Source organism: Sinocyclocheilus rhinocerous, unplaced genomic scaffold, assembly GCF_001515625.1.
Source record: "Sinocyclocheilus rhinocerous isolate Xijiao unplaced genomic scaffold, SAMN03320098_v1.1 scaffold919, whole genome shotgun sequence".
Lineage (NCBI taxonomy): Eukaryota > Metazoa > Chordata > Actinopteri > Cypriniformes > Cyprinidae > Sinocyclocheilus > Sinocyclocheilus rhinocerous.
Window position 1 is genome coordinate 724,314 of NW_015637585.1, and position 16,408 is coordinate 740,721.

The 16,408-nt window shown below is 37.0% G+C and overlaps 3 protein-coding genes and 1 pseudogene across 5 annotated transcripts; all 4 read left to right on the forward strand.

The window, feature by feature from the left end:
* The first annotated feature begins 2,206 nt into the window (after positions 1–2,206).
* Positions 2,207–6,827, forward strand: LOC107749191 (tripartite motif-containing protein 16-like). Its single transcript, XM_016564291.1, has 6 exons — positions 2,207–2,797; positions 4,661–4,756; positions 4,967–5,200; positions 5,323–5,482; positions 5,623–5,682; positions 6,274–6,827. The coding sequence occupies exons 1-6, from the start codon at positions 2,207–2,209 to the stop codon at positions 6,825–6,827; spliced, it is 1,695 nt and encodes a 564-aa protein (XP_016419777.1).
* On the forward strand, positions 3,913–4,509 carry LOC107749157 (E3 ubiquitin/ISG15 ligase TRIM25-like). Its single transcript, XM_016564263.1, has one exon. It carries the CDS (start codon positions 3,913–3,915, stop codon positions 4,507–4,509), a length of 597 nt encoding a protein of 198 aa, XP_016419749.1.
* A 3,404-nt stretch (positions 6,828–10,231) lies between the features above and the next one.
* LOC107749120 (E3 ubiquitin/ISG15 ligase TRIM25-like) lies at positions 10,232–15,168 on the forward strand. 3 transcript variants are annotated; one of them, XM_016564205.1, is made up of 7 exons: positions 10,232–11,173; positions 11,374–11,469; positions 11,680–11,913; positions 12,036–12,195; positions 12,327–12,386; positions 14,337–14,473; positions 14,662–15,168. In XM_016564205.1, exons 1-7 carry the CDS (start codon positions 10,592–10,594, stop codon positions 15,076–15,078), a joined length of 1,686 nt encoding a protein of 561 aa, XP_016419691.1. In that variant the 5' UTR covers positions 10,232–10,591; the 3' UTR covers positions 15,079–15,168. The 3 variants fall into 3 exon arrangements, with proteins under 3 accessions (XP_016419691.1, XP_016419692.1, XP_016419693.1); XM_016564206.1 differs by lacking the exon at positions 14,662–15,168 and having other exon boundaries at positions 12,308–12,386; positions 14,337–14,405; XM_016564207.1 differs by lacking the exon at positions 14,662–15,168 and having other exon boundaries at positions 12,314–12,386; positions 14,337–14,405.
* A 793-nt stretch (positions 15,169–15,961) lies between these two features.
* Positions 15,962–16,408, forward strand: part of LOC107749135 (E3 ubiquitin/ISG15 ligase TRIM25-like) — a 3,191-nt pseudogene continuing 2,744 nt past the window's right edge.

Here is a 16,408-nt window from a genome sequence, read left to right on the forward strand (position 1 = left end):
AAAAAAAACTTTTTCTTTCTCTTTATTTATTCCTTCCCTTTTCTAGCATGTCCTTTTTTGAACAATGCCTAAAACTTGGTATTTCAAGCACTTCCTGTGTCTGTTTGCCTCTTTAAGAAGAATCGCTTTATGTATTCCCCAATTGTAAGTCGCTTTGGATAAAAGCGTCTGCAAAATGACTAAATGTAAATGTAAATGTAAATGGACTTTGCTTTTTCATTTGAAATGTGGCAGTCTGTGCGTTCGCGAAAGTGAAAATGCAAACGGTGATGCAAGATTTGCAATTGCATTTGGATTATGTCACAATTTATGCGTCCACATATGGAAAACGCAATTGAAAATACAATTTGCAATTCCTTTTGAAAATTGCCCTGAATATTCTTCCATACCTCTGAGCCTCATTCAATGTCTGAAAATCTACCTACAAGCCACTTTTGTGTTCTACTGTGCCATCTCTGTAGTACAAAATGTTTTTATTAATACAAATTTCATATGATGGTAACTTACCTTATTCTACGTCTTATTATATTGTTTTAATTTGAATTTTTTTTAAAAGCTTATAAATATAAATGTTTGAATTTGACAAATTTGAATTTGAATTAGAAAAATGCCATTACAAAGGTAAAAAGAAAATGCCCCTGTAAATCACTTTAAGGAGTCAAATATCACCTCATATTAGGAAGGCTAATTTTTTTTATCAGAATTTTTGATTATTGATCAGAAGGTGCTCCCACATTTTTTTTTAATTAGGAGGACAAGTACCTACAAGCCACTTTTGTGTTCTTCTGTGCCATCTCTGTAGTACAAAATGTTTTTATTAATACTAATTTCATATGATGGTAACTTACCTTATTCTACGTCTTATTATATTGTTTTAATTTGAATTTTTTTTAAAAGCTTATAAATATAAATGTTTGAATTTGACAAATTTGAATTTGAATTAGAAAAATGCCATTACAAAGGTAAAAAGAAAATGCCCCTGTAAATCACTTTAAGGAGTCAAATATCACCTCATATTAGGAAGGCTAATTTTTTTTATCAGAATTTTTGATTATTGATCAGAAGGTGCTCCCACATTTTTTTTTAATTAGGAGGACAAGTGCTCCTAAAAAGAAAAGTAAGCGTAGAGCCCTGTGTAACAGTACATTAGATCCGTGCATGAGGTCTTAAAGAGGCAGCAGCCTAAATAAACCTGCTGCAGTGCTACAGTGAAGACTATCCAGTGTTATTTTACAGTTGAATAGATTATTCAGTTTCTGTAGTAATTCAGTAACTATATATTATAGTTAGACCTAACTGAAAAAAAGTACTGTTAATTTAATTTGTATCTTCTTGTTTTTGTTTGTGCTATTGACTGTCATTAATTTATTTGTTCTTATTTTATTATTTACTATTTACTTGTCTTTTTTAGTAAAAATAAATTAAATTCTGAGTGCATGTGATTCTTGGGTGGGGAGGGGGCGTGGTCTATGGGAAGTAGTCCTGCCACCACAGATGGAAAAAATCCTAGAGGAAACACTGCTGTAATTGTCACTGTGGGTCTCCAATGGTTATGTGTTGCCTTCTATTGGCATGTTAAAACCACTAAATCTGAATATAATATACACATGGTTATGGTTTTGGCTTTGGCAAGCCAACATCAAAGTTTGTCCTGTCCTAATTGTAGTTTCAATAAAGATTAAAAGATTAAAGAATAAAGTTTTTAGTAGTAATGGTAGATTTTGATGATCATTTTGATGACTCTGTTTAACCCTTTAATGATGTTTTAGTGTAATTATGAGGAATGAACGGAGATGTCCATTGCATGTATTCTTTTTAGGTGCAAGTGCATAGTAAAGTGAACTTCACAGAGTATTTCACCAAGGTAAAGTGAGATTCCAATCTGAAGGAATAGTACGTTAAATTTAAAAGGCACTGAAAACTTCACCAGGAACAAGAAACTGTACCATTAATTATATAAATGAACTTTGAGAGGGTGTTTGCAATAATATGAGGGAGCAAAGGTCACTCAAATATATCTTCATGTGTGCACTTTAGTCTAACCACTCCTAGCTTTAGGTTGGTTTATTACCATCTTTTTGAGTTCCTGCTCAATCTTGAAGTGAACTTCAACAGGCTTATGTTATGCTTTTATTTGTGTTTTACTGCTTCTATTTCTATGGTCTAGACAGTTGTTGAGCTGCTGTATGTATCTGTATTCAGTAAAATGGCAGAACCCAGCATTTCAGGGGCTCAGCATGAGTTTAACTGTTCAGTCTGTCTGAATCTACTGAAAGACGCAGTGGCCCTGACCTGTGGACACAGTTACTGTATGAGCTGCATTATAGACTACTGGGATCAGGATGATCAGAAGAGAGTCTACAGCTGCCCTCAGTGCAGACAGACCTTCACTCCAAGACCTGGTTTAGGTAAAAACACCATGCTGGCTGAAGTGCTGGCGAAACTCAAGAAGACAAAACTACAAGCTGCTCTTCCTGCTCAGTGTTACTCTGGATCTGGAGATATGGAGTGTGATGTCTGTACTGGGGACAAAAATAAAGCCATCAAGTCCTGTCTGGTGTGTCTGGAATCTTATTGTCAAACCCATTTTGAACGTCATGAAGAATTTCACTCTGGAAAGCGACACAAAATGACTGATGCCACTACACGACTACAGGAGATGATCTGCCCTCAACATGACAAACTGCTGGAGATTTTCTGTCGTACTGACCAGAGCTGTGTATGTTATATGTGTATGGTGGATGAACACAAAAACCACAACACTGTATCAGCTGCTGCAGAGAGGACTGAGAAACAGGTATGAACTCAGTTATGCTGAATAATAAAAGCGTAGAGCCCTGTGTAACAGTACATTAGATCCGTGCATGAGGTCTTAAAGAGGCAGCAGCCTAAATAAACCTGCTGCAGTGCTACAGTGAAGACTATCCAGTGTTATTTTACAGTTGAATAGATTATTCAGTTTCTGTAGTAATTCAGTAACTATATATTATAGTTAGACCTAACTGAAAAAAAGTACTGTTAATTTAATTTGTATCTTCTTGTTTTTGTTTGTGCTATTGACTGTCATTAATTTATTTGTTCTTATTTTATTATTTACTATTTACTTGTCTTTTTTAGTAAAAATAAATTAAATTCTGAGTGCATGTGATTCTTGGGTGGGGAGGGGGCGTGGTCTATGGGAAGTAGTCCTGCCACCACAGATGGAAAAAATCCTAGAGGAAACACTGCTGTAATTGTCACTGTGGGTCTCCAATGGTTATGTGTTGCCTTCTATTGGCATGTTAAAACCACTAAATCTGAATATAATATACACATGGTTATGGTTTTGGCTTTGGCAAGCCAACATCAAAGTTTGTTCTGTCCTAATTGTAGTTTCAATAAAGATTAAAAGATTAAAGAATAAAGTTTTTAGTAGTAATGGTAGATTTTGATGATCATTTTGATGACTCTGTTTAACCCTTTAATGATGTTTTAGTGTAATTATGAGGAATGAACGGAGATGTCCATTGCATGTATTCTTTTTAGGTGCAAGTGCATAGTAAAGTGAACTTCACAGAGTATTTCACCAAGGTAAAGTGAGATTCCAATCTGAAGGAATAGTACGTTAAATTTAAAAGGCACTGAAAACTTCACCAGGAACAAGAAACTGTACCATTAATTATATAAATGAACTTTGAGAGGGTGTTTGCAATAATATGAGGGAGCAAAGGTCACTCAAATATATCTTCATGTGTGCACTTTAGTCTAACCACTCCTAGCTTTAGGTTGGTTTATTACCATCTTTTTGAGTTCCTGCTCAATCTTGAAGTGAACTTCAACAGGCTTATGTTATGCTTTTATTTGTGTTTTACTGCTTCTATTTCTATGGTCTAGACAGTTGTTGAGCTGCTGTATGTATCTGTATTCAGTAAAATGGCAGAACCCAGCATTTCAGGGGCTCAGCATGAGTTTAACTGTTCAGTCTGTCTGAATCTACTGAAAGACGCAGTGGCCCTGACCTGTGGACACAGTTACTGTATGAGCTGCATTATAGACTACTGGGATCAGGATGATCAGAAGAGAGTCTACAGCTGCCCTCAGTGCAGACAGACCTTCACTCCAAGACCTGGTTTAGGTAAAAACACCATGCTGGCTGAAGTGCTGGCGAAACTCAAGAAGACAAAACTACAAGCTGCTCTTCCTGCTCAGTGTTACTCTGGATCTGGAGATATGGAGTGTGATGTCTGTACTGGGGACAAAAATAAAGCCATCAAGTCCTGTCTGGTGTGTCTGGAATCTTATTGTCAAACCCATTTTGAACGTCATGAAGAATTTCACTCTGGAAAGCGACACAAAATGACTGATGCCACTACACGACTACAGGAGATGATCTGCCCTCAACACGATAAACTGCTGGAGATTTTCTGTTGTACTGACCAGAGCTGTGTATGTTATATGTGTATGGTGGATGAACACAAAAACCACAACACTGTATCAGCTGCTGCAGAGAGGACTGAGAAACAGGTATGAACTCAGTTATGCTGAATAATAAATGTCTCTTCATAATAGTTTTTAATAGGGACAGATAATAGTTTCTCCACTTATTTGCTCTTTTTTGAAACTGTTCTTTGTGACATTCTCTACAAGGATTAATGAATTGTATGTTGACTATACTATATAGAGACATCTGGAGGAGACCCAGAGAACAAACCAGCAGAGAATCCAGGAGAGACAGAAGGAGCTTGAGGAGCTGAGAGAGGCTGTAGAGTCTCACAAGGTGAGTTTTGAGCAGAAGAACAACTGCTGGCTGCTGAAGAGCTGTTTCAGACTCAGTTATGACTCTCCTCCAGTCAGTCAGTGAGGAGCCAGTGCTGGAGCTCTTTCAGTCCCACTGAAGCCCACTGTGGGGAACAGGCTGTGTGAGGTAGCAGTAAGAGCTGAGTGAATGGACTGATTCTGATGCTTCTCTCTCTGTGTGTCCTAACAGCGCTCTGCACAGACAGCAGTGGAGGACAGTGAGAGGATCTTTACTGATCTGATCCGCTCCATTGAGAGAAGCCGCTCTGAGGTGACACAGCTGATCAGAGATCAGGAAAATGCTGCAGTGAGTCGAGCTGAAGGACAACTGGAGCAACTGGAGCAGGAGATTGAAGATCTGAGGAGGAGAGACGCTGAGCTGGAGCAGCTTTCACACACAGACCATCACATCCATTTCCTCCAGGTAACAGAGATCTGATAAACAGGACAGTGATCTTTAGGAAGGGAAGAGCATGTTGTACAGACATTGTGTTTCTATCAAATGTTTCTGTGTCTTTAGCTGGTGTTTTTATTGTGTCTGTGTAGAGTTTCCAGTCTCTCTCTGTCCCTCCTGGATCTACAGACTCACCAAACATCACTGTCAGTTCTTGTCTCTCTTTTGATGATGTTGAAAAATCTGTATTTAATCTGAGAGAGAAACTAAAGTATTTCTGCCGAGAGGAGATAGAAATGTTATCTGGTAGAGGTGAGCTTTACATTTCCTGAGATATACCATATGATATTATGTAGACAGAATGCATATGTAAAAAAAAAAAAAAAGTTTTATAATTACAATTAATTGTTATTTTACTATATTTATTATAAAGTGTCTGTTGGTTTCCATAGTGAGAAACATCAACATCATTCCCACCTCTGAACCCGAGACCCGTGAGGACTTCCTCCAGTGTAAGTCTCTATAATCATACATGTACATAAAGAGACAGATTTAGTTCTTATTACATTTCATCAATCAGACTTAACTGTGCTGAACTCTACACAACAGTCTTGATTTACATGAGGCACATTTATACCGCTAATATTCAAAGATTCAACATTAAAAAACACCTGTTAATTTAGTACAATTAACTAACTCAAATCAGGAATAATCACATAATAGCTAGTTTAACTTACTGGGTTAGTTGAATGTTCTGATCTGGTCACTTCTGTCAATCACTCCTTCTGTTAAATAGGTCCTGTTTTGGAAGACGTTACTTAAAACTGACCTTTGGCTCAACTGTACATTTTGTGATAGACCTGCTAAAAAGAAAGGGAAAATAAATAGAAAACGTGAATCAAATTTTCAATTAAAAAAACTGAATAATTTCTGCTGGTCAACTCCAAACACACACAGACACACCAACATGTTGATACTTTGATGATGATAACAGTGGGGCAGCTGTTGTGAACTAAATGTAATAAACCTCTGGTGTTTTATTTTTACATTTGAAAGTCATGTATTACTTGATAGATGCATATTGTGTGTTTTATCTTTATCAGATTCCCGTCAGCTCACTTTGGATCCAAATACAGTGAATAAAAACCTGTTACCAGCTGAAGAGAACAGAGTGATTAAATACACTCGTGAGGAACAGCCATATGCTGATCATCCAGACAGATTTGATGGTCTTCCTCAGGTGTTGTGTAGAGAGAGAGTGTGTGGACGCTGTTACTGGGAGGGGGAGTGGAGTGGTTGGGTGGGTATATCAGTGTCATATAAGAGCATCAGCAGGAAGGGATGGGGAAAGGAGTGTGAGTTTGGGTGTAATGATCAGTCCTGGAGTTTGTACTGCTCTGACTCAAGCTGCTCATTCTGGCACAATAACAAACAAACTAAGCTCCCTAGAGTCTCCAGCTCCTCTAGAATAGGAGTGTGTGTGGATCACGGTGCAGGAACTCTGTCCTTCTACAGCGTCTCTGACACAATGACCCTCATTCACAGAGTCCACACCACATTCACTCAGCCTCTCTATGCTGGATTTTGGGCTAACAAATTTTTCACAGGACTAATGTTTTTCTTTTCAAAAGTGACACTCTGTGATCTAACAATATAAATGGTACAGACTTTCTACAAATAAATATTTTGGGATTGTATTCCCTACATTAATTTTTTTTAAAATGACAAGAAAGGTTGCCAGATTGCATAGAATTTCTCTGTAGACCCTTGAAGAGAGTTTCTAGAGAGCATGATCTTTTTAATCAAATGAAGGAAAGTAGGGGGGAGGGGGGTCTTTCCATTTAAGCAGTATTAAAGGGGTCATATGATGCGATTTCAAGTTTTCCTTTCTCTTTGGAGTGTTACAAGCTGATTGTGCATAGATAAGATCCCTGAAGTTGCAAAGATTAAAGTCTCAAATCCAAAGAGATATTCTTTATCAAAGTTAAGACTCTGCCACGCCCCCCTAAAACGGCTAAATAATGTGTTTTTTGAACATTAAAGCATGTCAACATATTCTGTTACACCAAATACACAAAATAATGATCTTTTACAAAGCATCATATGACCCCTTTAATCTTCTGGCAAGTAGTGTGCAAAAGGCCAACATTTGACAATCATTGCTACTTATGCTAATGTTTTGTGCTGAAACACCAAATATAGCAATAAAAGGAGATGGGTCTATTGGCAAACCTATTATTTCTGAAAATACATCAAAAACATGTTTTGAATTTTGACATTTTTTCTTATGTTTACTCCAAATATTATCAATACAATATTAATTGATTTATTCACTGATTTTATTGATCACTTGCAATGATGATTATTATTTGTAATTTATGAAATTGTCTTTTAAATGGAAACAAATGCATTAAAATTCATTGTGATAAATAGCGTCACATCCATTTGTGTGTCATAATCTTATTCTCTTGGTTTCAGCAATTTCTGGATATCCCGACCCTTACATAAACAAATGACCTCTAATTATCATTATTAAAACAGATGGAGTGCAAATGGAATTAAAACTTAAATTAAAAATGATTTAACATTAGGCTACTTTTATTGAGTGAGAATGAGGATCTGCAAGGTCAGTCTCTTTCTTTAAGCACTGGCCTACATTATACAAACCCTAAGCGCTACAGAACCATAAACACTCAACTTATTTGTATATCTATATCCAGTGTTGGGAAGGTTACTTTGGAAATGTAATAGGTTACAGATTACAAGTTACCATGTTTAAAATGTAATAAGTAGTGTAACTATTTCTATTACTTTATTGAAGTAATATAACTAATTACTTTTCTAAATTTCTAACTAATGTTTTCAACTGTTAATCATTTTGAAACATTTAAAGCAGGCAGGGTTTAACCTTACAGTAGTAACACTGATTAATGTCAGACTTTCAAAATCCTTTACTTGAATTAAGATTATAGGCTAATTTAATTTTAAAGTGCTACCAACACCAAAACACTTTAGCACCTTTTTTTTTTAATTTTACTCTGAGTTCATTCTGAGGTTAGATAGCCTACATATTTAAAATCATAACGAGATATAGTTTACAGTTTTTGAAGTCAAATCCTTGCATAGCTATGACAGGAAACACTGACATCTATGCCTTGGAAAAAAACGTAATCTTAAAAAATAAAGCATATACCTAAAACCAAATAAGAGATAAAACAGTTATTATATAAACACGTGTCCTGCTCTGTGTCCTAAACTCCTGAAACATCGGTGTCTCATATTTTATAGCAGCCAATGCAATTTAGGAAAGAAATCAATCAAATCTGTATGCGAAAATATTCAGATGTAACCCCCCAGCAAACATTTGGACGTTTAATGACCGTTGAAAAGACGTCCCTCCGACACGTCCCGTCATGGTTGAAAATATATATCCAAAATGAAAATTGAACCGACGTCTTCTGTCCGTGAATTACACGTCTTTTCTGCACGCCTAAATGTGTCATCTTCTGGATGTTTATAAGATGTGTTGCTGCATAATTTAAGTATAAGCCTGCATATAAAATAATCACACACCCATTGTGCAACATCGTGAAAGGCACATCTGAATTTGACCAATGTTCTAAAAAGGTCCAAAATTGGTCCAGTCAGACCTGAACGTCTATAAAACGTTTTAATCACGTGTATCACAAACAATAATACATTTGTGGACTAAAGTAAAAAGAAGAGTGTTCTAATTTACCACATTTTATTGTGAATACTACATTTAAAAAAAAAAATTATTCCATTTGTTAAACAGCTACTATTCAAACAAGAAAATATAAATAGTAGAATGTGGTTAAGTCTGAGTCTATGGCAATGGCATTTTCTCTAACATTTTTACATTAATGCTAAGCAGCCATTAATCAAACAAGAAAATAACAGAAGTAAGGGAGCACAGTGAATACATACGTAACTATTTTTATAGTCTTTCAACTAAACAAAAAAATTCAAAATGTTTACTCATTTTCTTGGTTCACAAACACCAGCTCTTCCAGGAGTGAGATTCATGTGAGCTGTGGCAGTACTATTTTTTTATAACTATTTTTTTATAACAGTCTTGCATTATTGTTAAACAGCCATAAATCAAACAAGTAAACAACAAAAATACTGGATAAAGGTTAACACGTGTAAATGTTTTTAGAGTTTGTGAAAGTTGTTTATGGCCTTGAGTATTATAGTTTCCTCATGTCTATTTCTTCCTGTTACTCTGTACTTACAAACAATTCTTTGAATGCTATAAAACCATCTCCCTGTTCTTTCTTCTTCCCAATATTTCTGCCATCTATTCTTCACATGTTGCTTGATTAAACACTTCATTTCGGGAAAATGCGTCAACGCTCTCTCACGAGATAATCTATCCTATCGCGGGATTTTGCAAAAAATATATACATTTGGCAGCCGAGTTTTAGAAATTCACATAAAACTCAAGACTTGAAATGGTCAAGAGTATTAAATATATAATTAACCAATTTCAATGACTTTCTCTATTCTTCATAAACTCTATTAACCATTTAATTTTGAAAGTGTCATATTATAATCTAAGACCTCAAGTCCCCCTTGCTCTTTAGGATTACAAATTACTTCTTCTTCTTTTTTTTTTTTTAATAATGTGTTTTTTTTTCTCCAGATAAAGTTAAAAAGAATCTGATCTAGATCTCTAATAATCTTATGAGGCACACATTTGCCCAAGTACTCCTCGCTGCAGACTGTAGCGCGGTGACATCGTGCATTTCGACATCATGCACGCGCCGGTGTTGCGTAATATTCGGTTCCCGTGAAAAACTGTTCCAATGGGCGGGGTTAGTACGAATATTCATAGATTCGTTCCGCGGTGGGCGTGGCCTTTTGAACTACAAACAAGCGAATGGAAAGGATTGTGTTGTCTGTTCTTCAGAATAAATTTCAGTGACTGCAATTAAACTCAAATGTCGTTGCATGTTCAAATAAAGATTTTTTAATGTTATCTGGTGTTTTTTTTTTTTTTGTCAAGAGCCTTTTAACAATTCAAACACAAGAGCTGAAGAACAGACAACACAATCCTTTCCATTCGCTTGTTTGTAGTTCAAAAGGCCACGCCCACCGCGGAACGAATCTATGAATATTCGTACTAACCCCGCCCATTGGAACAGTTTTTCACGGGAACCGAATATTACACAACACCGGACGTAATGCTTGTCTTTAGAACGCATGCGCCGTACGTACCGTGATTTTAATACCGGATGTTTTTAATATTTACGTGTTCGGTAACAAAGAAGAATTCGGTGGCATCATTTGCTCTCGTTTCAGAATCAGGAAACGTTTCAGTTCCGAGAAATCGAAACTAAACTGCTGTCGAACTTTTGTGAATGTCTCTCTAAGATACCTGTGAGTGCGTGCAGTAAAATGGCAGAATCCAGTGTTTCTTTGGCTCAGGATGAGTTCAGTTGTTCAATCTGTCTGGATCTACTGAAGGATCCAGTGACCATTCCCTGTGGACACAGTTACTGTATGAGCTGTATTACAGGTTACTGGGATCAGGATGATCAGAAGAGAGTCTACAGCTGCCCTCAGTGCAGACAGACCTTCACTCCAAGACCTGGTTTAGGTAAAAACACCATGCTGGATGAAGTGGTGGAGAAAATAAAGCTACAAGCTGCTCGTCCTGCTCAGTGTTACTCTGGATCTGGAGATGTGGAGTGTGACATCTGTACTGGGGACAAAAACAAGGCCATCAAGTCCTGTCTGGTGTGTCTGGAATCTTATTGTCAAACCCATTTTGAACGTCATGAAGAATTTCACTCTGGAAAGCGACACAAATTAACTAATGCCACTGGACGACTACAGGAGATGATCTGCCCTCAACATGATAAACTGCTGGAGATTTTCTGTCGTACTGACCAGAGCTGTGTATGTTATATGTGTATGGTGGATGAACACAAAAACCACAACACTGTATCAGCTGCTGCAGAGAGGACTGAGAAACAGGTATGAACTCAGTTATGCTAAATAATAAATGACACTTCATAATCACTTAATAGGCACAAAATTGAAGATATATATTTTTTTAACAATTCTTACTAGGGACATATCATATAGTTTCTCCACTTATTTGCTCTTTTTTGAAACTGTTCTTTGTGACATTCTCTACAAGGATTAATGAATTGTATGTTGACTATACTATATAGAGACATCTGGAGGAGACCCAGAGAACAAACCAGCAGAGAATCCAGGAGAGACAGAAGGAGCTTGAGGAGCTGAGAGAGGCTGTAGAGTCCCACAAGGTGAGTTTTGAGCAGAAGAACAACTGCTGGCTGCTGAAGAGCTGTTTCAGACTCAGTTATGACTCTCCTCCAGTCAGTCAGTGAGGAGCCAGTGCTGGAGCTCTTTCAGTCCCACTGAAGCCCACTGTGGGGAACAGGCTGTGTGAGGCAGCAGTAAGAGCTGAGTGAATGGACTGATTCTGATGCTTCTCTCTCTGTGTGTCCTAACAGCGCTCTGCACAGACAGCAGTGGAGGACAGTGAGAGGATCTTTACTGAGCTGATCCGCTCCATTGAGAGAAGCCGCTCTGAGGTGACACAGCTGATCAGAGATCAGGAAAAGGCTGCAGTGAGTCGAGCTGAAGAACAACTGAAGCGACTGGAGCAGGAGATTGAAGATCTGAGGAGGAGAGACGCTGAGCTGGAGCAGCTTTCACACACAGACCATCACATCCATTTCCTCCAGGTAACAGAGATCTGACAAACAGGACAGTGATCTTTAGGAAGGGAAGAGCATGTTGTACAGACATTGTGTTTCTATCAAATGTTTCTGTGTCTTTAGCTGGTGTTTTTATTGTGTCTGTGTAGAGTTTCCAGTCTCTCTCTGTCCCTCCTGGATCTACAGACTCACCAAACATCACTGTCAGTTCTTGTCTCTCTTTTGATGATGTTGAAAAATCTGTATTTAATCTGAGAGAGAAACTAAAGTATTTCTGCCGAGAGGAGATAGAAATGTTATCTGGTAGAGGTGAGCTTTACATTTCCTGAGATATATCATATCATGTAGAAAGAATGCATAAGTAAATAAAAAAAGTTTTATAATTACAATTAATTGTTATTTTACTATATTTACTATAAAGTGTCAGTTGGTTTCCATAGTGAGAAACATCAACATCATTCCCACCTCTGAACCCGAGACCCGTGAGGACTTCCTCCAGTGTAAGTCTCTATAATCACACATGTACATAAAGAGACAGATTTAGTTCTTATTACATTTCATCAATCAGACTTAACTGTGCTGAACTCTACACAACAGTCTTGATTTACATGAGGCACATTTATACCGCTAATATTCAAAGATTCAACATTAAAAAACACCTGTTAATTTAGTACAATTAACTAACTCAAATCAGGAATAATCACATAATAGCTAGTTTAACTTACTGGGTTAGTTGAATGTCCTGATCTGGTCTCTTCTGTTAATCACTCACTGCTAGGTCCTGTTTTGGCAGAGACATGTTACTTAAAATGACCTTTGGCTCAACTGTACTGGACATTTTATGATAGAGCTGCTAAGAAGAAAGGGAAAATAAATAGAAAATGTAAATCAACTTTTCAATTAAAAAAATGTAACTAATTACTGCTGGTAAACTTCAAACACATACAGAAACACCAACATGTTGATGTTATAATGTTGATAACAGTGAGGCAGATGTTGTGAACCTAAGGCCTGGTTTCCCAGACAGGGTTTAGGTTAAGCCAGGATTAGGCAATAGTTCAATTAGAACATTTAAGTAAGCAATAAGGTACTCGAGGCCGTGCTGTATCGTGAATAAAGCCACGATTTATTCACAATACAGCACGGCCTCGAGTACCTTATTGCTTTTATAAAACGGTTACCACACAATAAAAAATATTAAAACCAAAAATGTATCTAATGAAATGTTACCTTTTTGAAGCAAGTTCGTAAAAATGCTGTCCTTCCGCTAAAAAAGTAGTCCCTGACAGCAACAGTAAACGGCAAGAGAATGTTCCGAACATGCCTCATCTAATGGAGCTTAAATAAAAACAGAGAATAGGAGCTCTTATCATCCGCTGTGTAATTTATTGTTTTAACACCATATATGATATTTTCTCACACACATACATCTGCTTATCTCTCAGCATGAGAAAACGTCTGTTATCTGTCTTTTAGTTTAAAACAGACCGATTCACGGCACGGCGTGAGTTTGCAAGCATCATTACAATGTAAACTGATGGACATAGATAGACATACAGAACCATACCTGAAACAGAAAACTAATAAATACAGTAATATTCCCTTCTTACTTCGGAAACTGTGGGCTTCCACACAGACGCACACACATCAACATATCTCCGCATGAGAAACGTTTGTTAGGCGGGGTAGGGCGTGGTCTTAAAATGAAAGATGAAAGATCTCTCTTGGCAGGTCTTCCAGCCAGTTCTATCAAACCTTTACAATTAATCCAGAACGCGGCAGCAAGATAAATTTTTAATGAGACAAAAAAATGCACGTCACACCTCTGTTTATGAATTTGCACTGGCTACCAATAGCTGCTCGCATAAAACTTACTAAATGTGAATGTAAATGTAAATGAAAGATGCAACATAACGCCAGCAGGGGTCACTCATACTCCATTAAATAAATAACAAACAGTTAATTTTGCCGAAATGCATAATACACGGAACAGTTTTAATGCTATATTATTGAATGTTTATGTTGCTAAGGGTTACTCAGAGTGATACCAAACACTATAGAATACCTTAAAGGGACTTTGGTGATACACAGAACCGTTGGGTGAAGCGGTCATAGCCGTGCTGTATCGTGAATAAAACACAGCTGCTGACCAATCAGAATCGAGGAATGGAACTAACCGTTTTATAAGTATTTTTTTATAAACGTGCCTTAGAAAAAAGATTACTGGTGTACATCTTGTGACAAAATAAAGTCACTGAAATATTTTAAGATCAGTTAGTGCAAGTTTCTTTTAGTTGATACAGCCCAGACATGCATTTTAGTCTGGGATTAGGTTTAAGCCTGGTCCGTGAAACCGGGGGATAAAGTAATAAACCTCTGGTGTTTTATTTTTATGTTTGAAAGTCATGTATTACTTGATAAATGCATATTATGTGTTTTATCGTCATCAGATTCCTGTCAGCTCACTTTGGATCCAAATACAGTGAATAAAAACCTGTTACCAGCTGAAGAGAACAGAGTGATTAAATACACTCGTGAGGAACAGCCATATGCTGATCATCCAGACAGATTTGATGGTCTTCCTCAGGTGTTGTGTCAAGTCAAGTCAAGTCACCTTTATTTATATAGCGCTTTTAACAATACAGATTGTGTCAAAGCAACTGAACAGCATTAATTAGGAAAATAGTGTGTCAATGCTGAAGAGAAGTGATTAAATACACTCGTGAGGAACAGCCATATGCTGATCATCCAGACAGATTTGATGGTCTTCCTCAGGTGTTGTGTAGAGAGAGAGTGTGTGGACGCTGTTACTGGGAGGTGGAGTGGAGTGGTTGGGTGGGTATATCAGTGTCATATAAGAGCATCAGCAGGAAGGGATGGGGAAAGGAGTGTGAGTTTGGGTGTAATGATCAGTCCTGGAGTTTGTACTGCTCTGACTCAAGCTGCTCATTCTGGCACAATAACAAACAAACTAAGCTCCCTAGAGTCTCCAGCTCCTCTAGAATAGGAGTGTGTGTGGATCACAGTGCAGGAACTCTGTCCTTCTACAGCATCTCTGAAACAATGACCCTCATTCACAGAGTCCACACCACATTCACTCAGCCTCTCTATGCTGGGTTTTGGGCTAACAAATTTTTCACAGGACTAATGTTTTTCTTTTCAAAAGCGACACTCTGTGATCTAACAATATAAATAGTACAGACTTTCTACAAATACTATAGTAAAAGATACTCTGAAGATATCATAACCATATTTTGAATTTTGACATTTATTCTTATGTTTACTCCAAATATTATCAATACAGTATTAATTGATTTATTTACTGATTTTATTGATCACATGCAATGATGCTTATTATGTATGAAATTGTCTTTTAAATTGAAATAAATGTATTTAAATGAACTGTGTTAAATAACATTACATCCATTTGTGTCTGTCATAATCTTATTCTCTTGGTTTCAGCAATTTCTGGATATCCCGACCCTTACATAAACAAATGACCTCTAACTATCATTATCAAAACAGAGGGAGTGCACTTCATTTTTACTCAATGGAATTAAAACTTAAATAAAAGATGATTTGTAACATTACTTTTATCAAGTGAGAATGAGGATCTGCAAGGTCAGTCTTATTCTTTAAGCACTGGCCTACATTATACAAACCCTACGCACTACAGAACCTTAAACACTCAACCACTTATTGGTATGTCTCACTGAGAGAAAACTAATACCAAGAACACTGAGCAACAGCTTTCCTGTAGTTGTAACAGTAGATCATGGTGCTAGTGACACAAAGGCCCTGGGTTTGAACTGATAAAATGTATACCATGAATGCAATGCAAGCCAGTTTGAGCCAAAGTGTATGCCAAATGCATAAATGTAAATGTAACTCACATTTAAAGGGTCGCTCATTCACAAAGAATGTAAAAGGCTTCAGATACTTGATGATCCTGTGGGAAAACAAGAGTATGAGCGTTACAATCAACATAAACAACAGATTTTTAATATACAATATGAAAATATTTCCGTGTATCATTAACCGTTGTACTGTAGTGAGTTTCTGTATAAGACTGCCATCTAGTGGTCGTGTTCGTAATATGACTGCCACATTTGCACGTGTTTAAAGACCAGGAAATGTTTCAGTTCAGAGAAATCGAAACTAACCTGCTGTCGAATTGTTGTGAATGTCTCTCTCTACCTGTGAGTCCTTGCAGTAAAATGGTAGAATCCAGTATTTCTTTGGCTCAGGATCAGTTCAGTTGTTCAGTCTGTCTGAGAAGGGTACAGTTTCAGAACCGCAGTTCTAGGACCCTATTATTTTGTAACAGCGCCACCTACCGAATTGGATAATATAGCGGAGGCTGCAGTTTCAAGACCGCATTTCTAGGACCCTGGTGGTTTAGTTTGTTTGAATGTTTGTACATGTTGTTAAAGATATTGAATCTCAGGAACATTTTTTTTATTTCAATTGTGATTTTTGATTTATAAATGCATCAGATGTTAATTACAAAGTGTGTAATACC

Excerpts from the sequence above, each read along its gene's own strand:
- LOC107749120 (XM_016564205.1), top strand. The coding sequence starts at position 10,592 with ATGGCAGAATCCAGTGTTTCTTTGGCTCAGGATGAGTTCAGTTGTTCA. Across the intron at positions 11,174-11,373 it reads CAGAGAGGACTGAGAAACAG|AGACATCTGGAGGAGACCCA; the intron begins GTATGAACTCAG and ends TATACTATATAG. Across the intron at positions 11,470-11,679 it reads AGGCTGTAGAGTCCCACAAG|CGCTCTGCACAGACAGCAGT; the intron begins GTGAGTTTTGAG and ends GTGTCCTAACAG.
- LOC107749157 (XM_016564263.1), top strand. The coding sequence starts at position 3,913 with ATGGCAGAACCCAGCATTTCAGGGGCTCAGCATGAGTTTAACTGTTCA.
- LOC107749191 (XM_016564291.1), top strand. The coding sequence starts at position 2,207 with ATGGCAGAACCCAGCATTTCAGGGGCTCAGCATGAGTTTAACTGTTCA. Across the intron at positions 2,798-4,660 it reads CAGAGAGGACTGAGAAACAG|AGACATCTGGAGGAGACCCA; the intron begins GTATGAACTCAG and ends TATACTATATAG. Across the intron at positions 5,201-5,322 it reads ATCACATCCATTTCCTCCAG|AGTTTCCAGTCTCTCTCTGT; the intron begins GTAACAGAGATC and ends GTGTCTGTGTAG.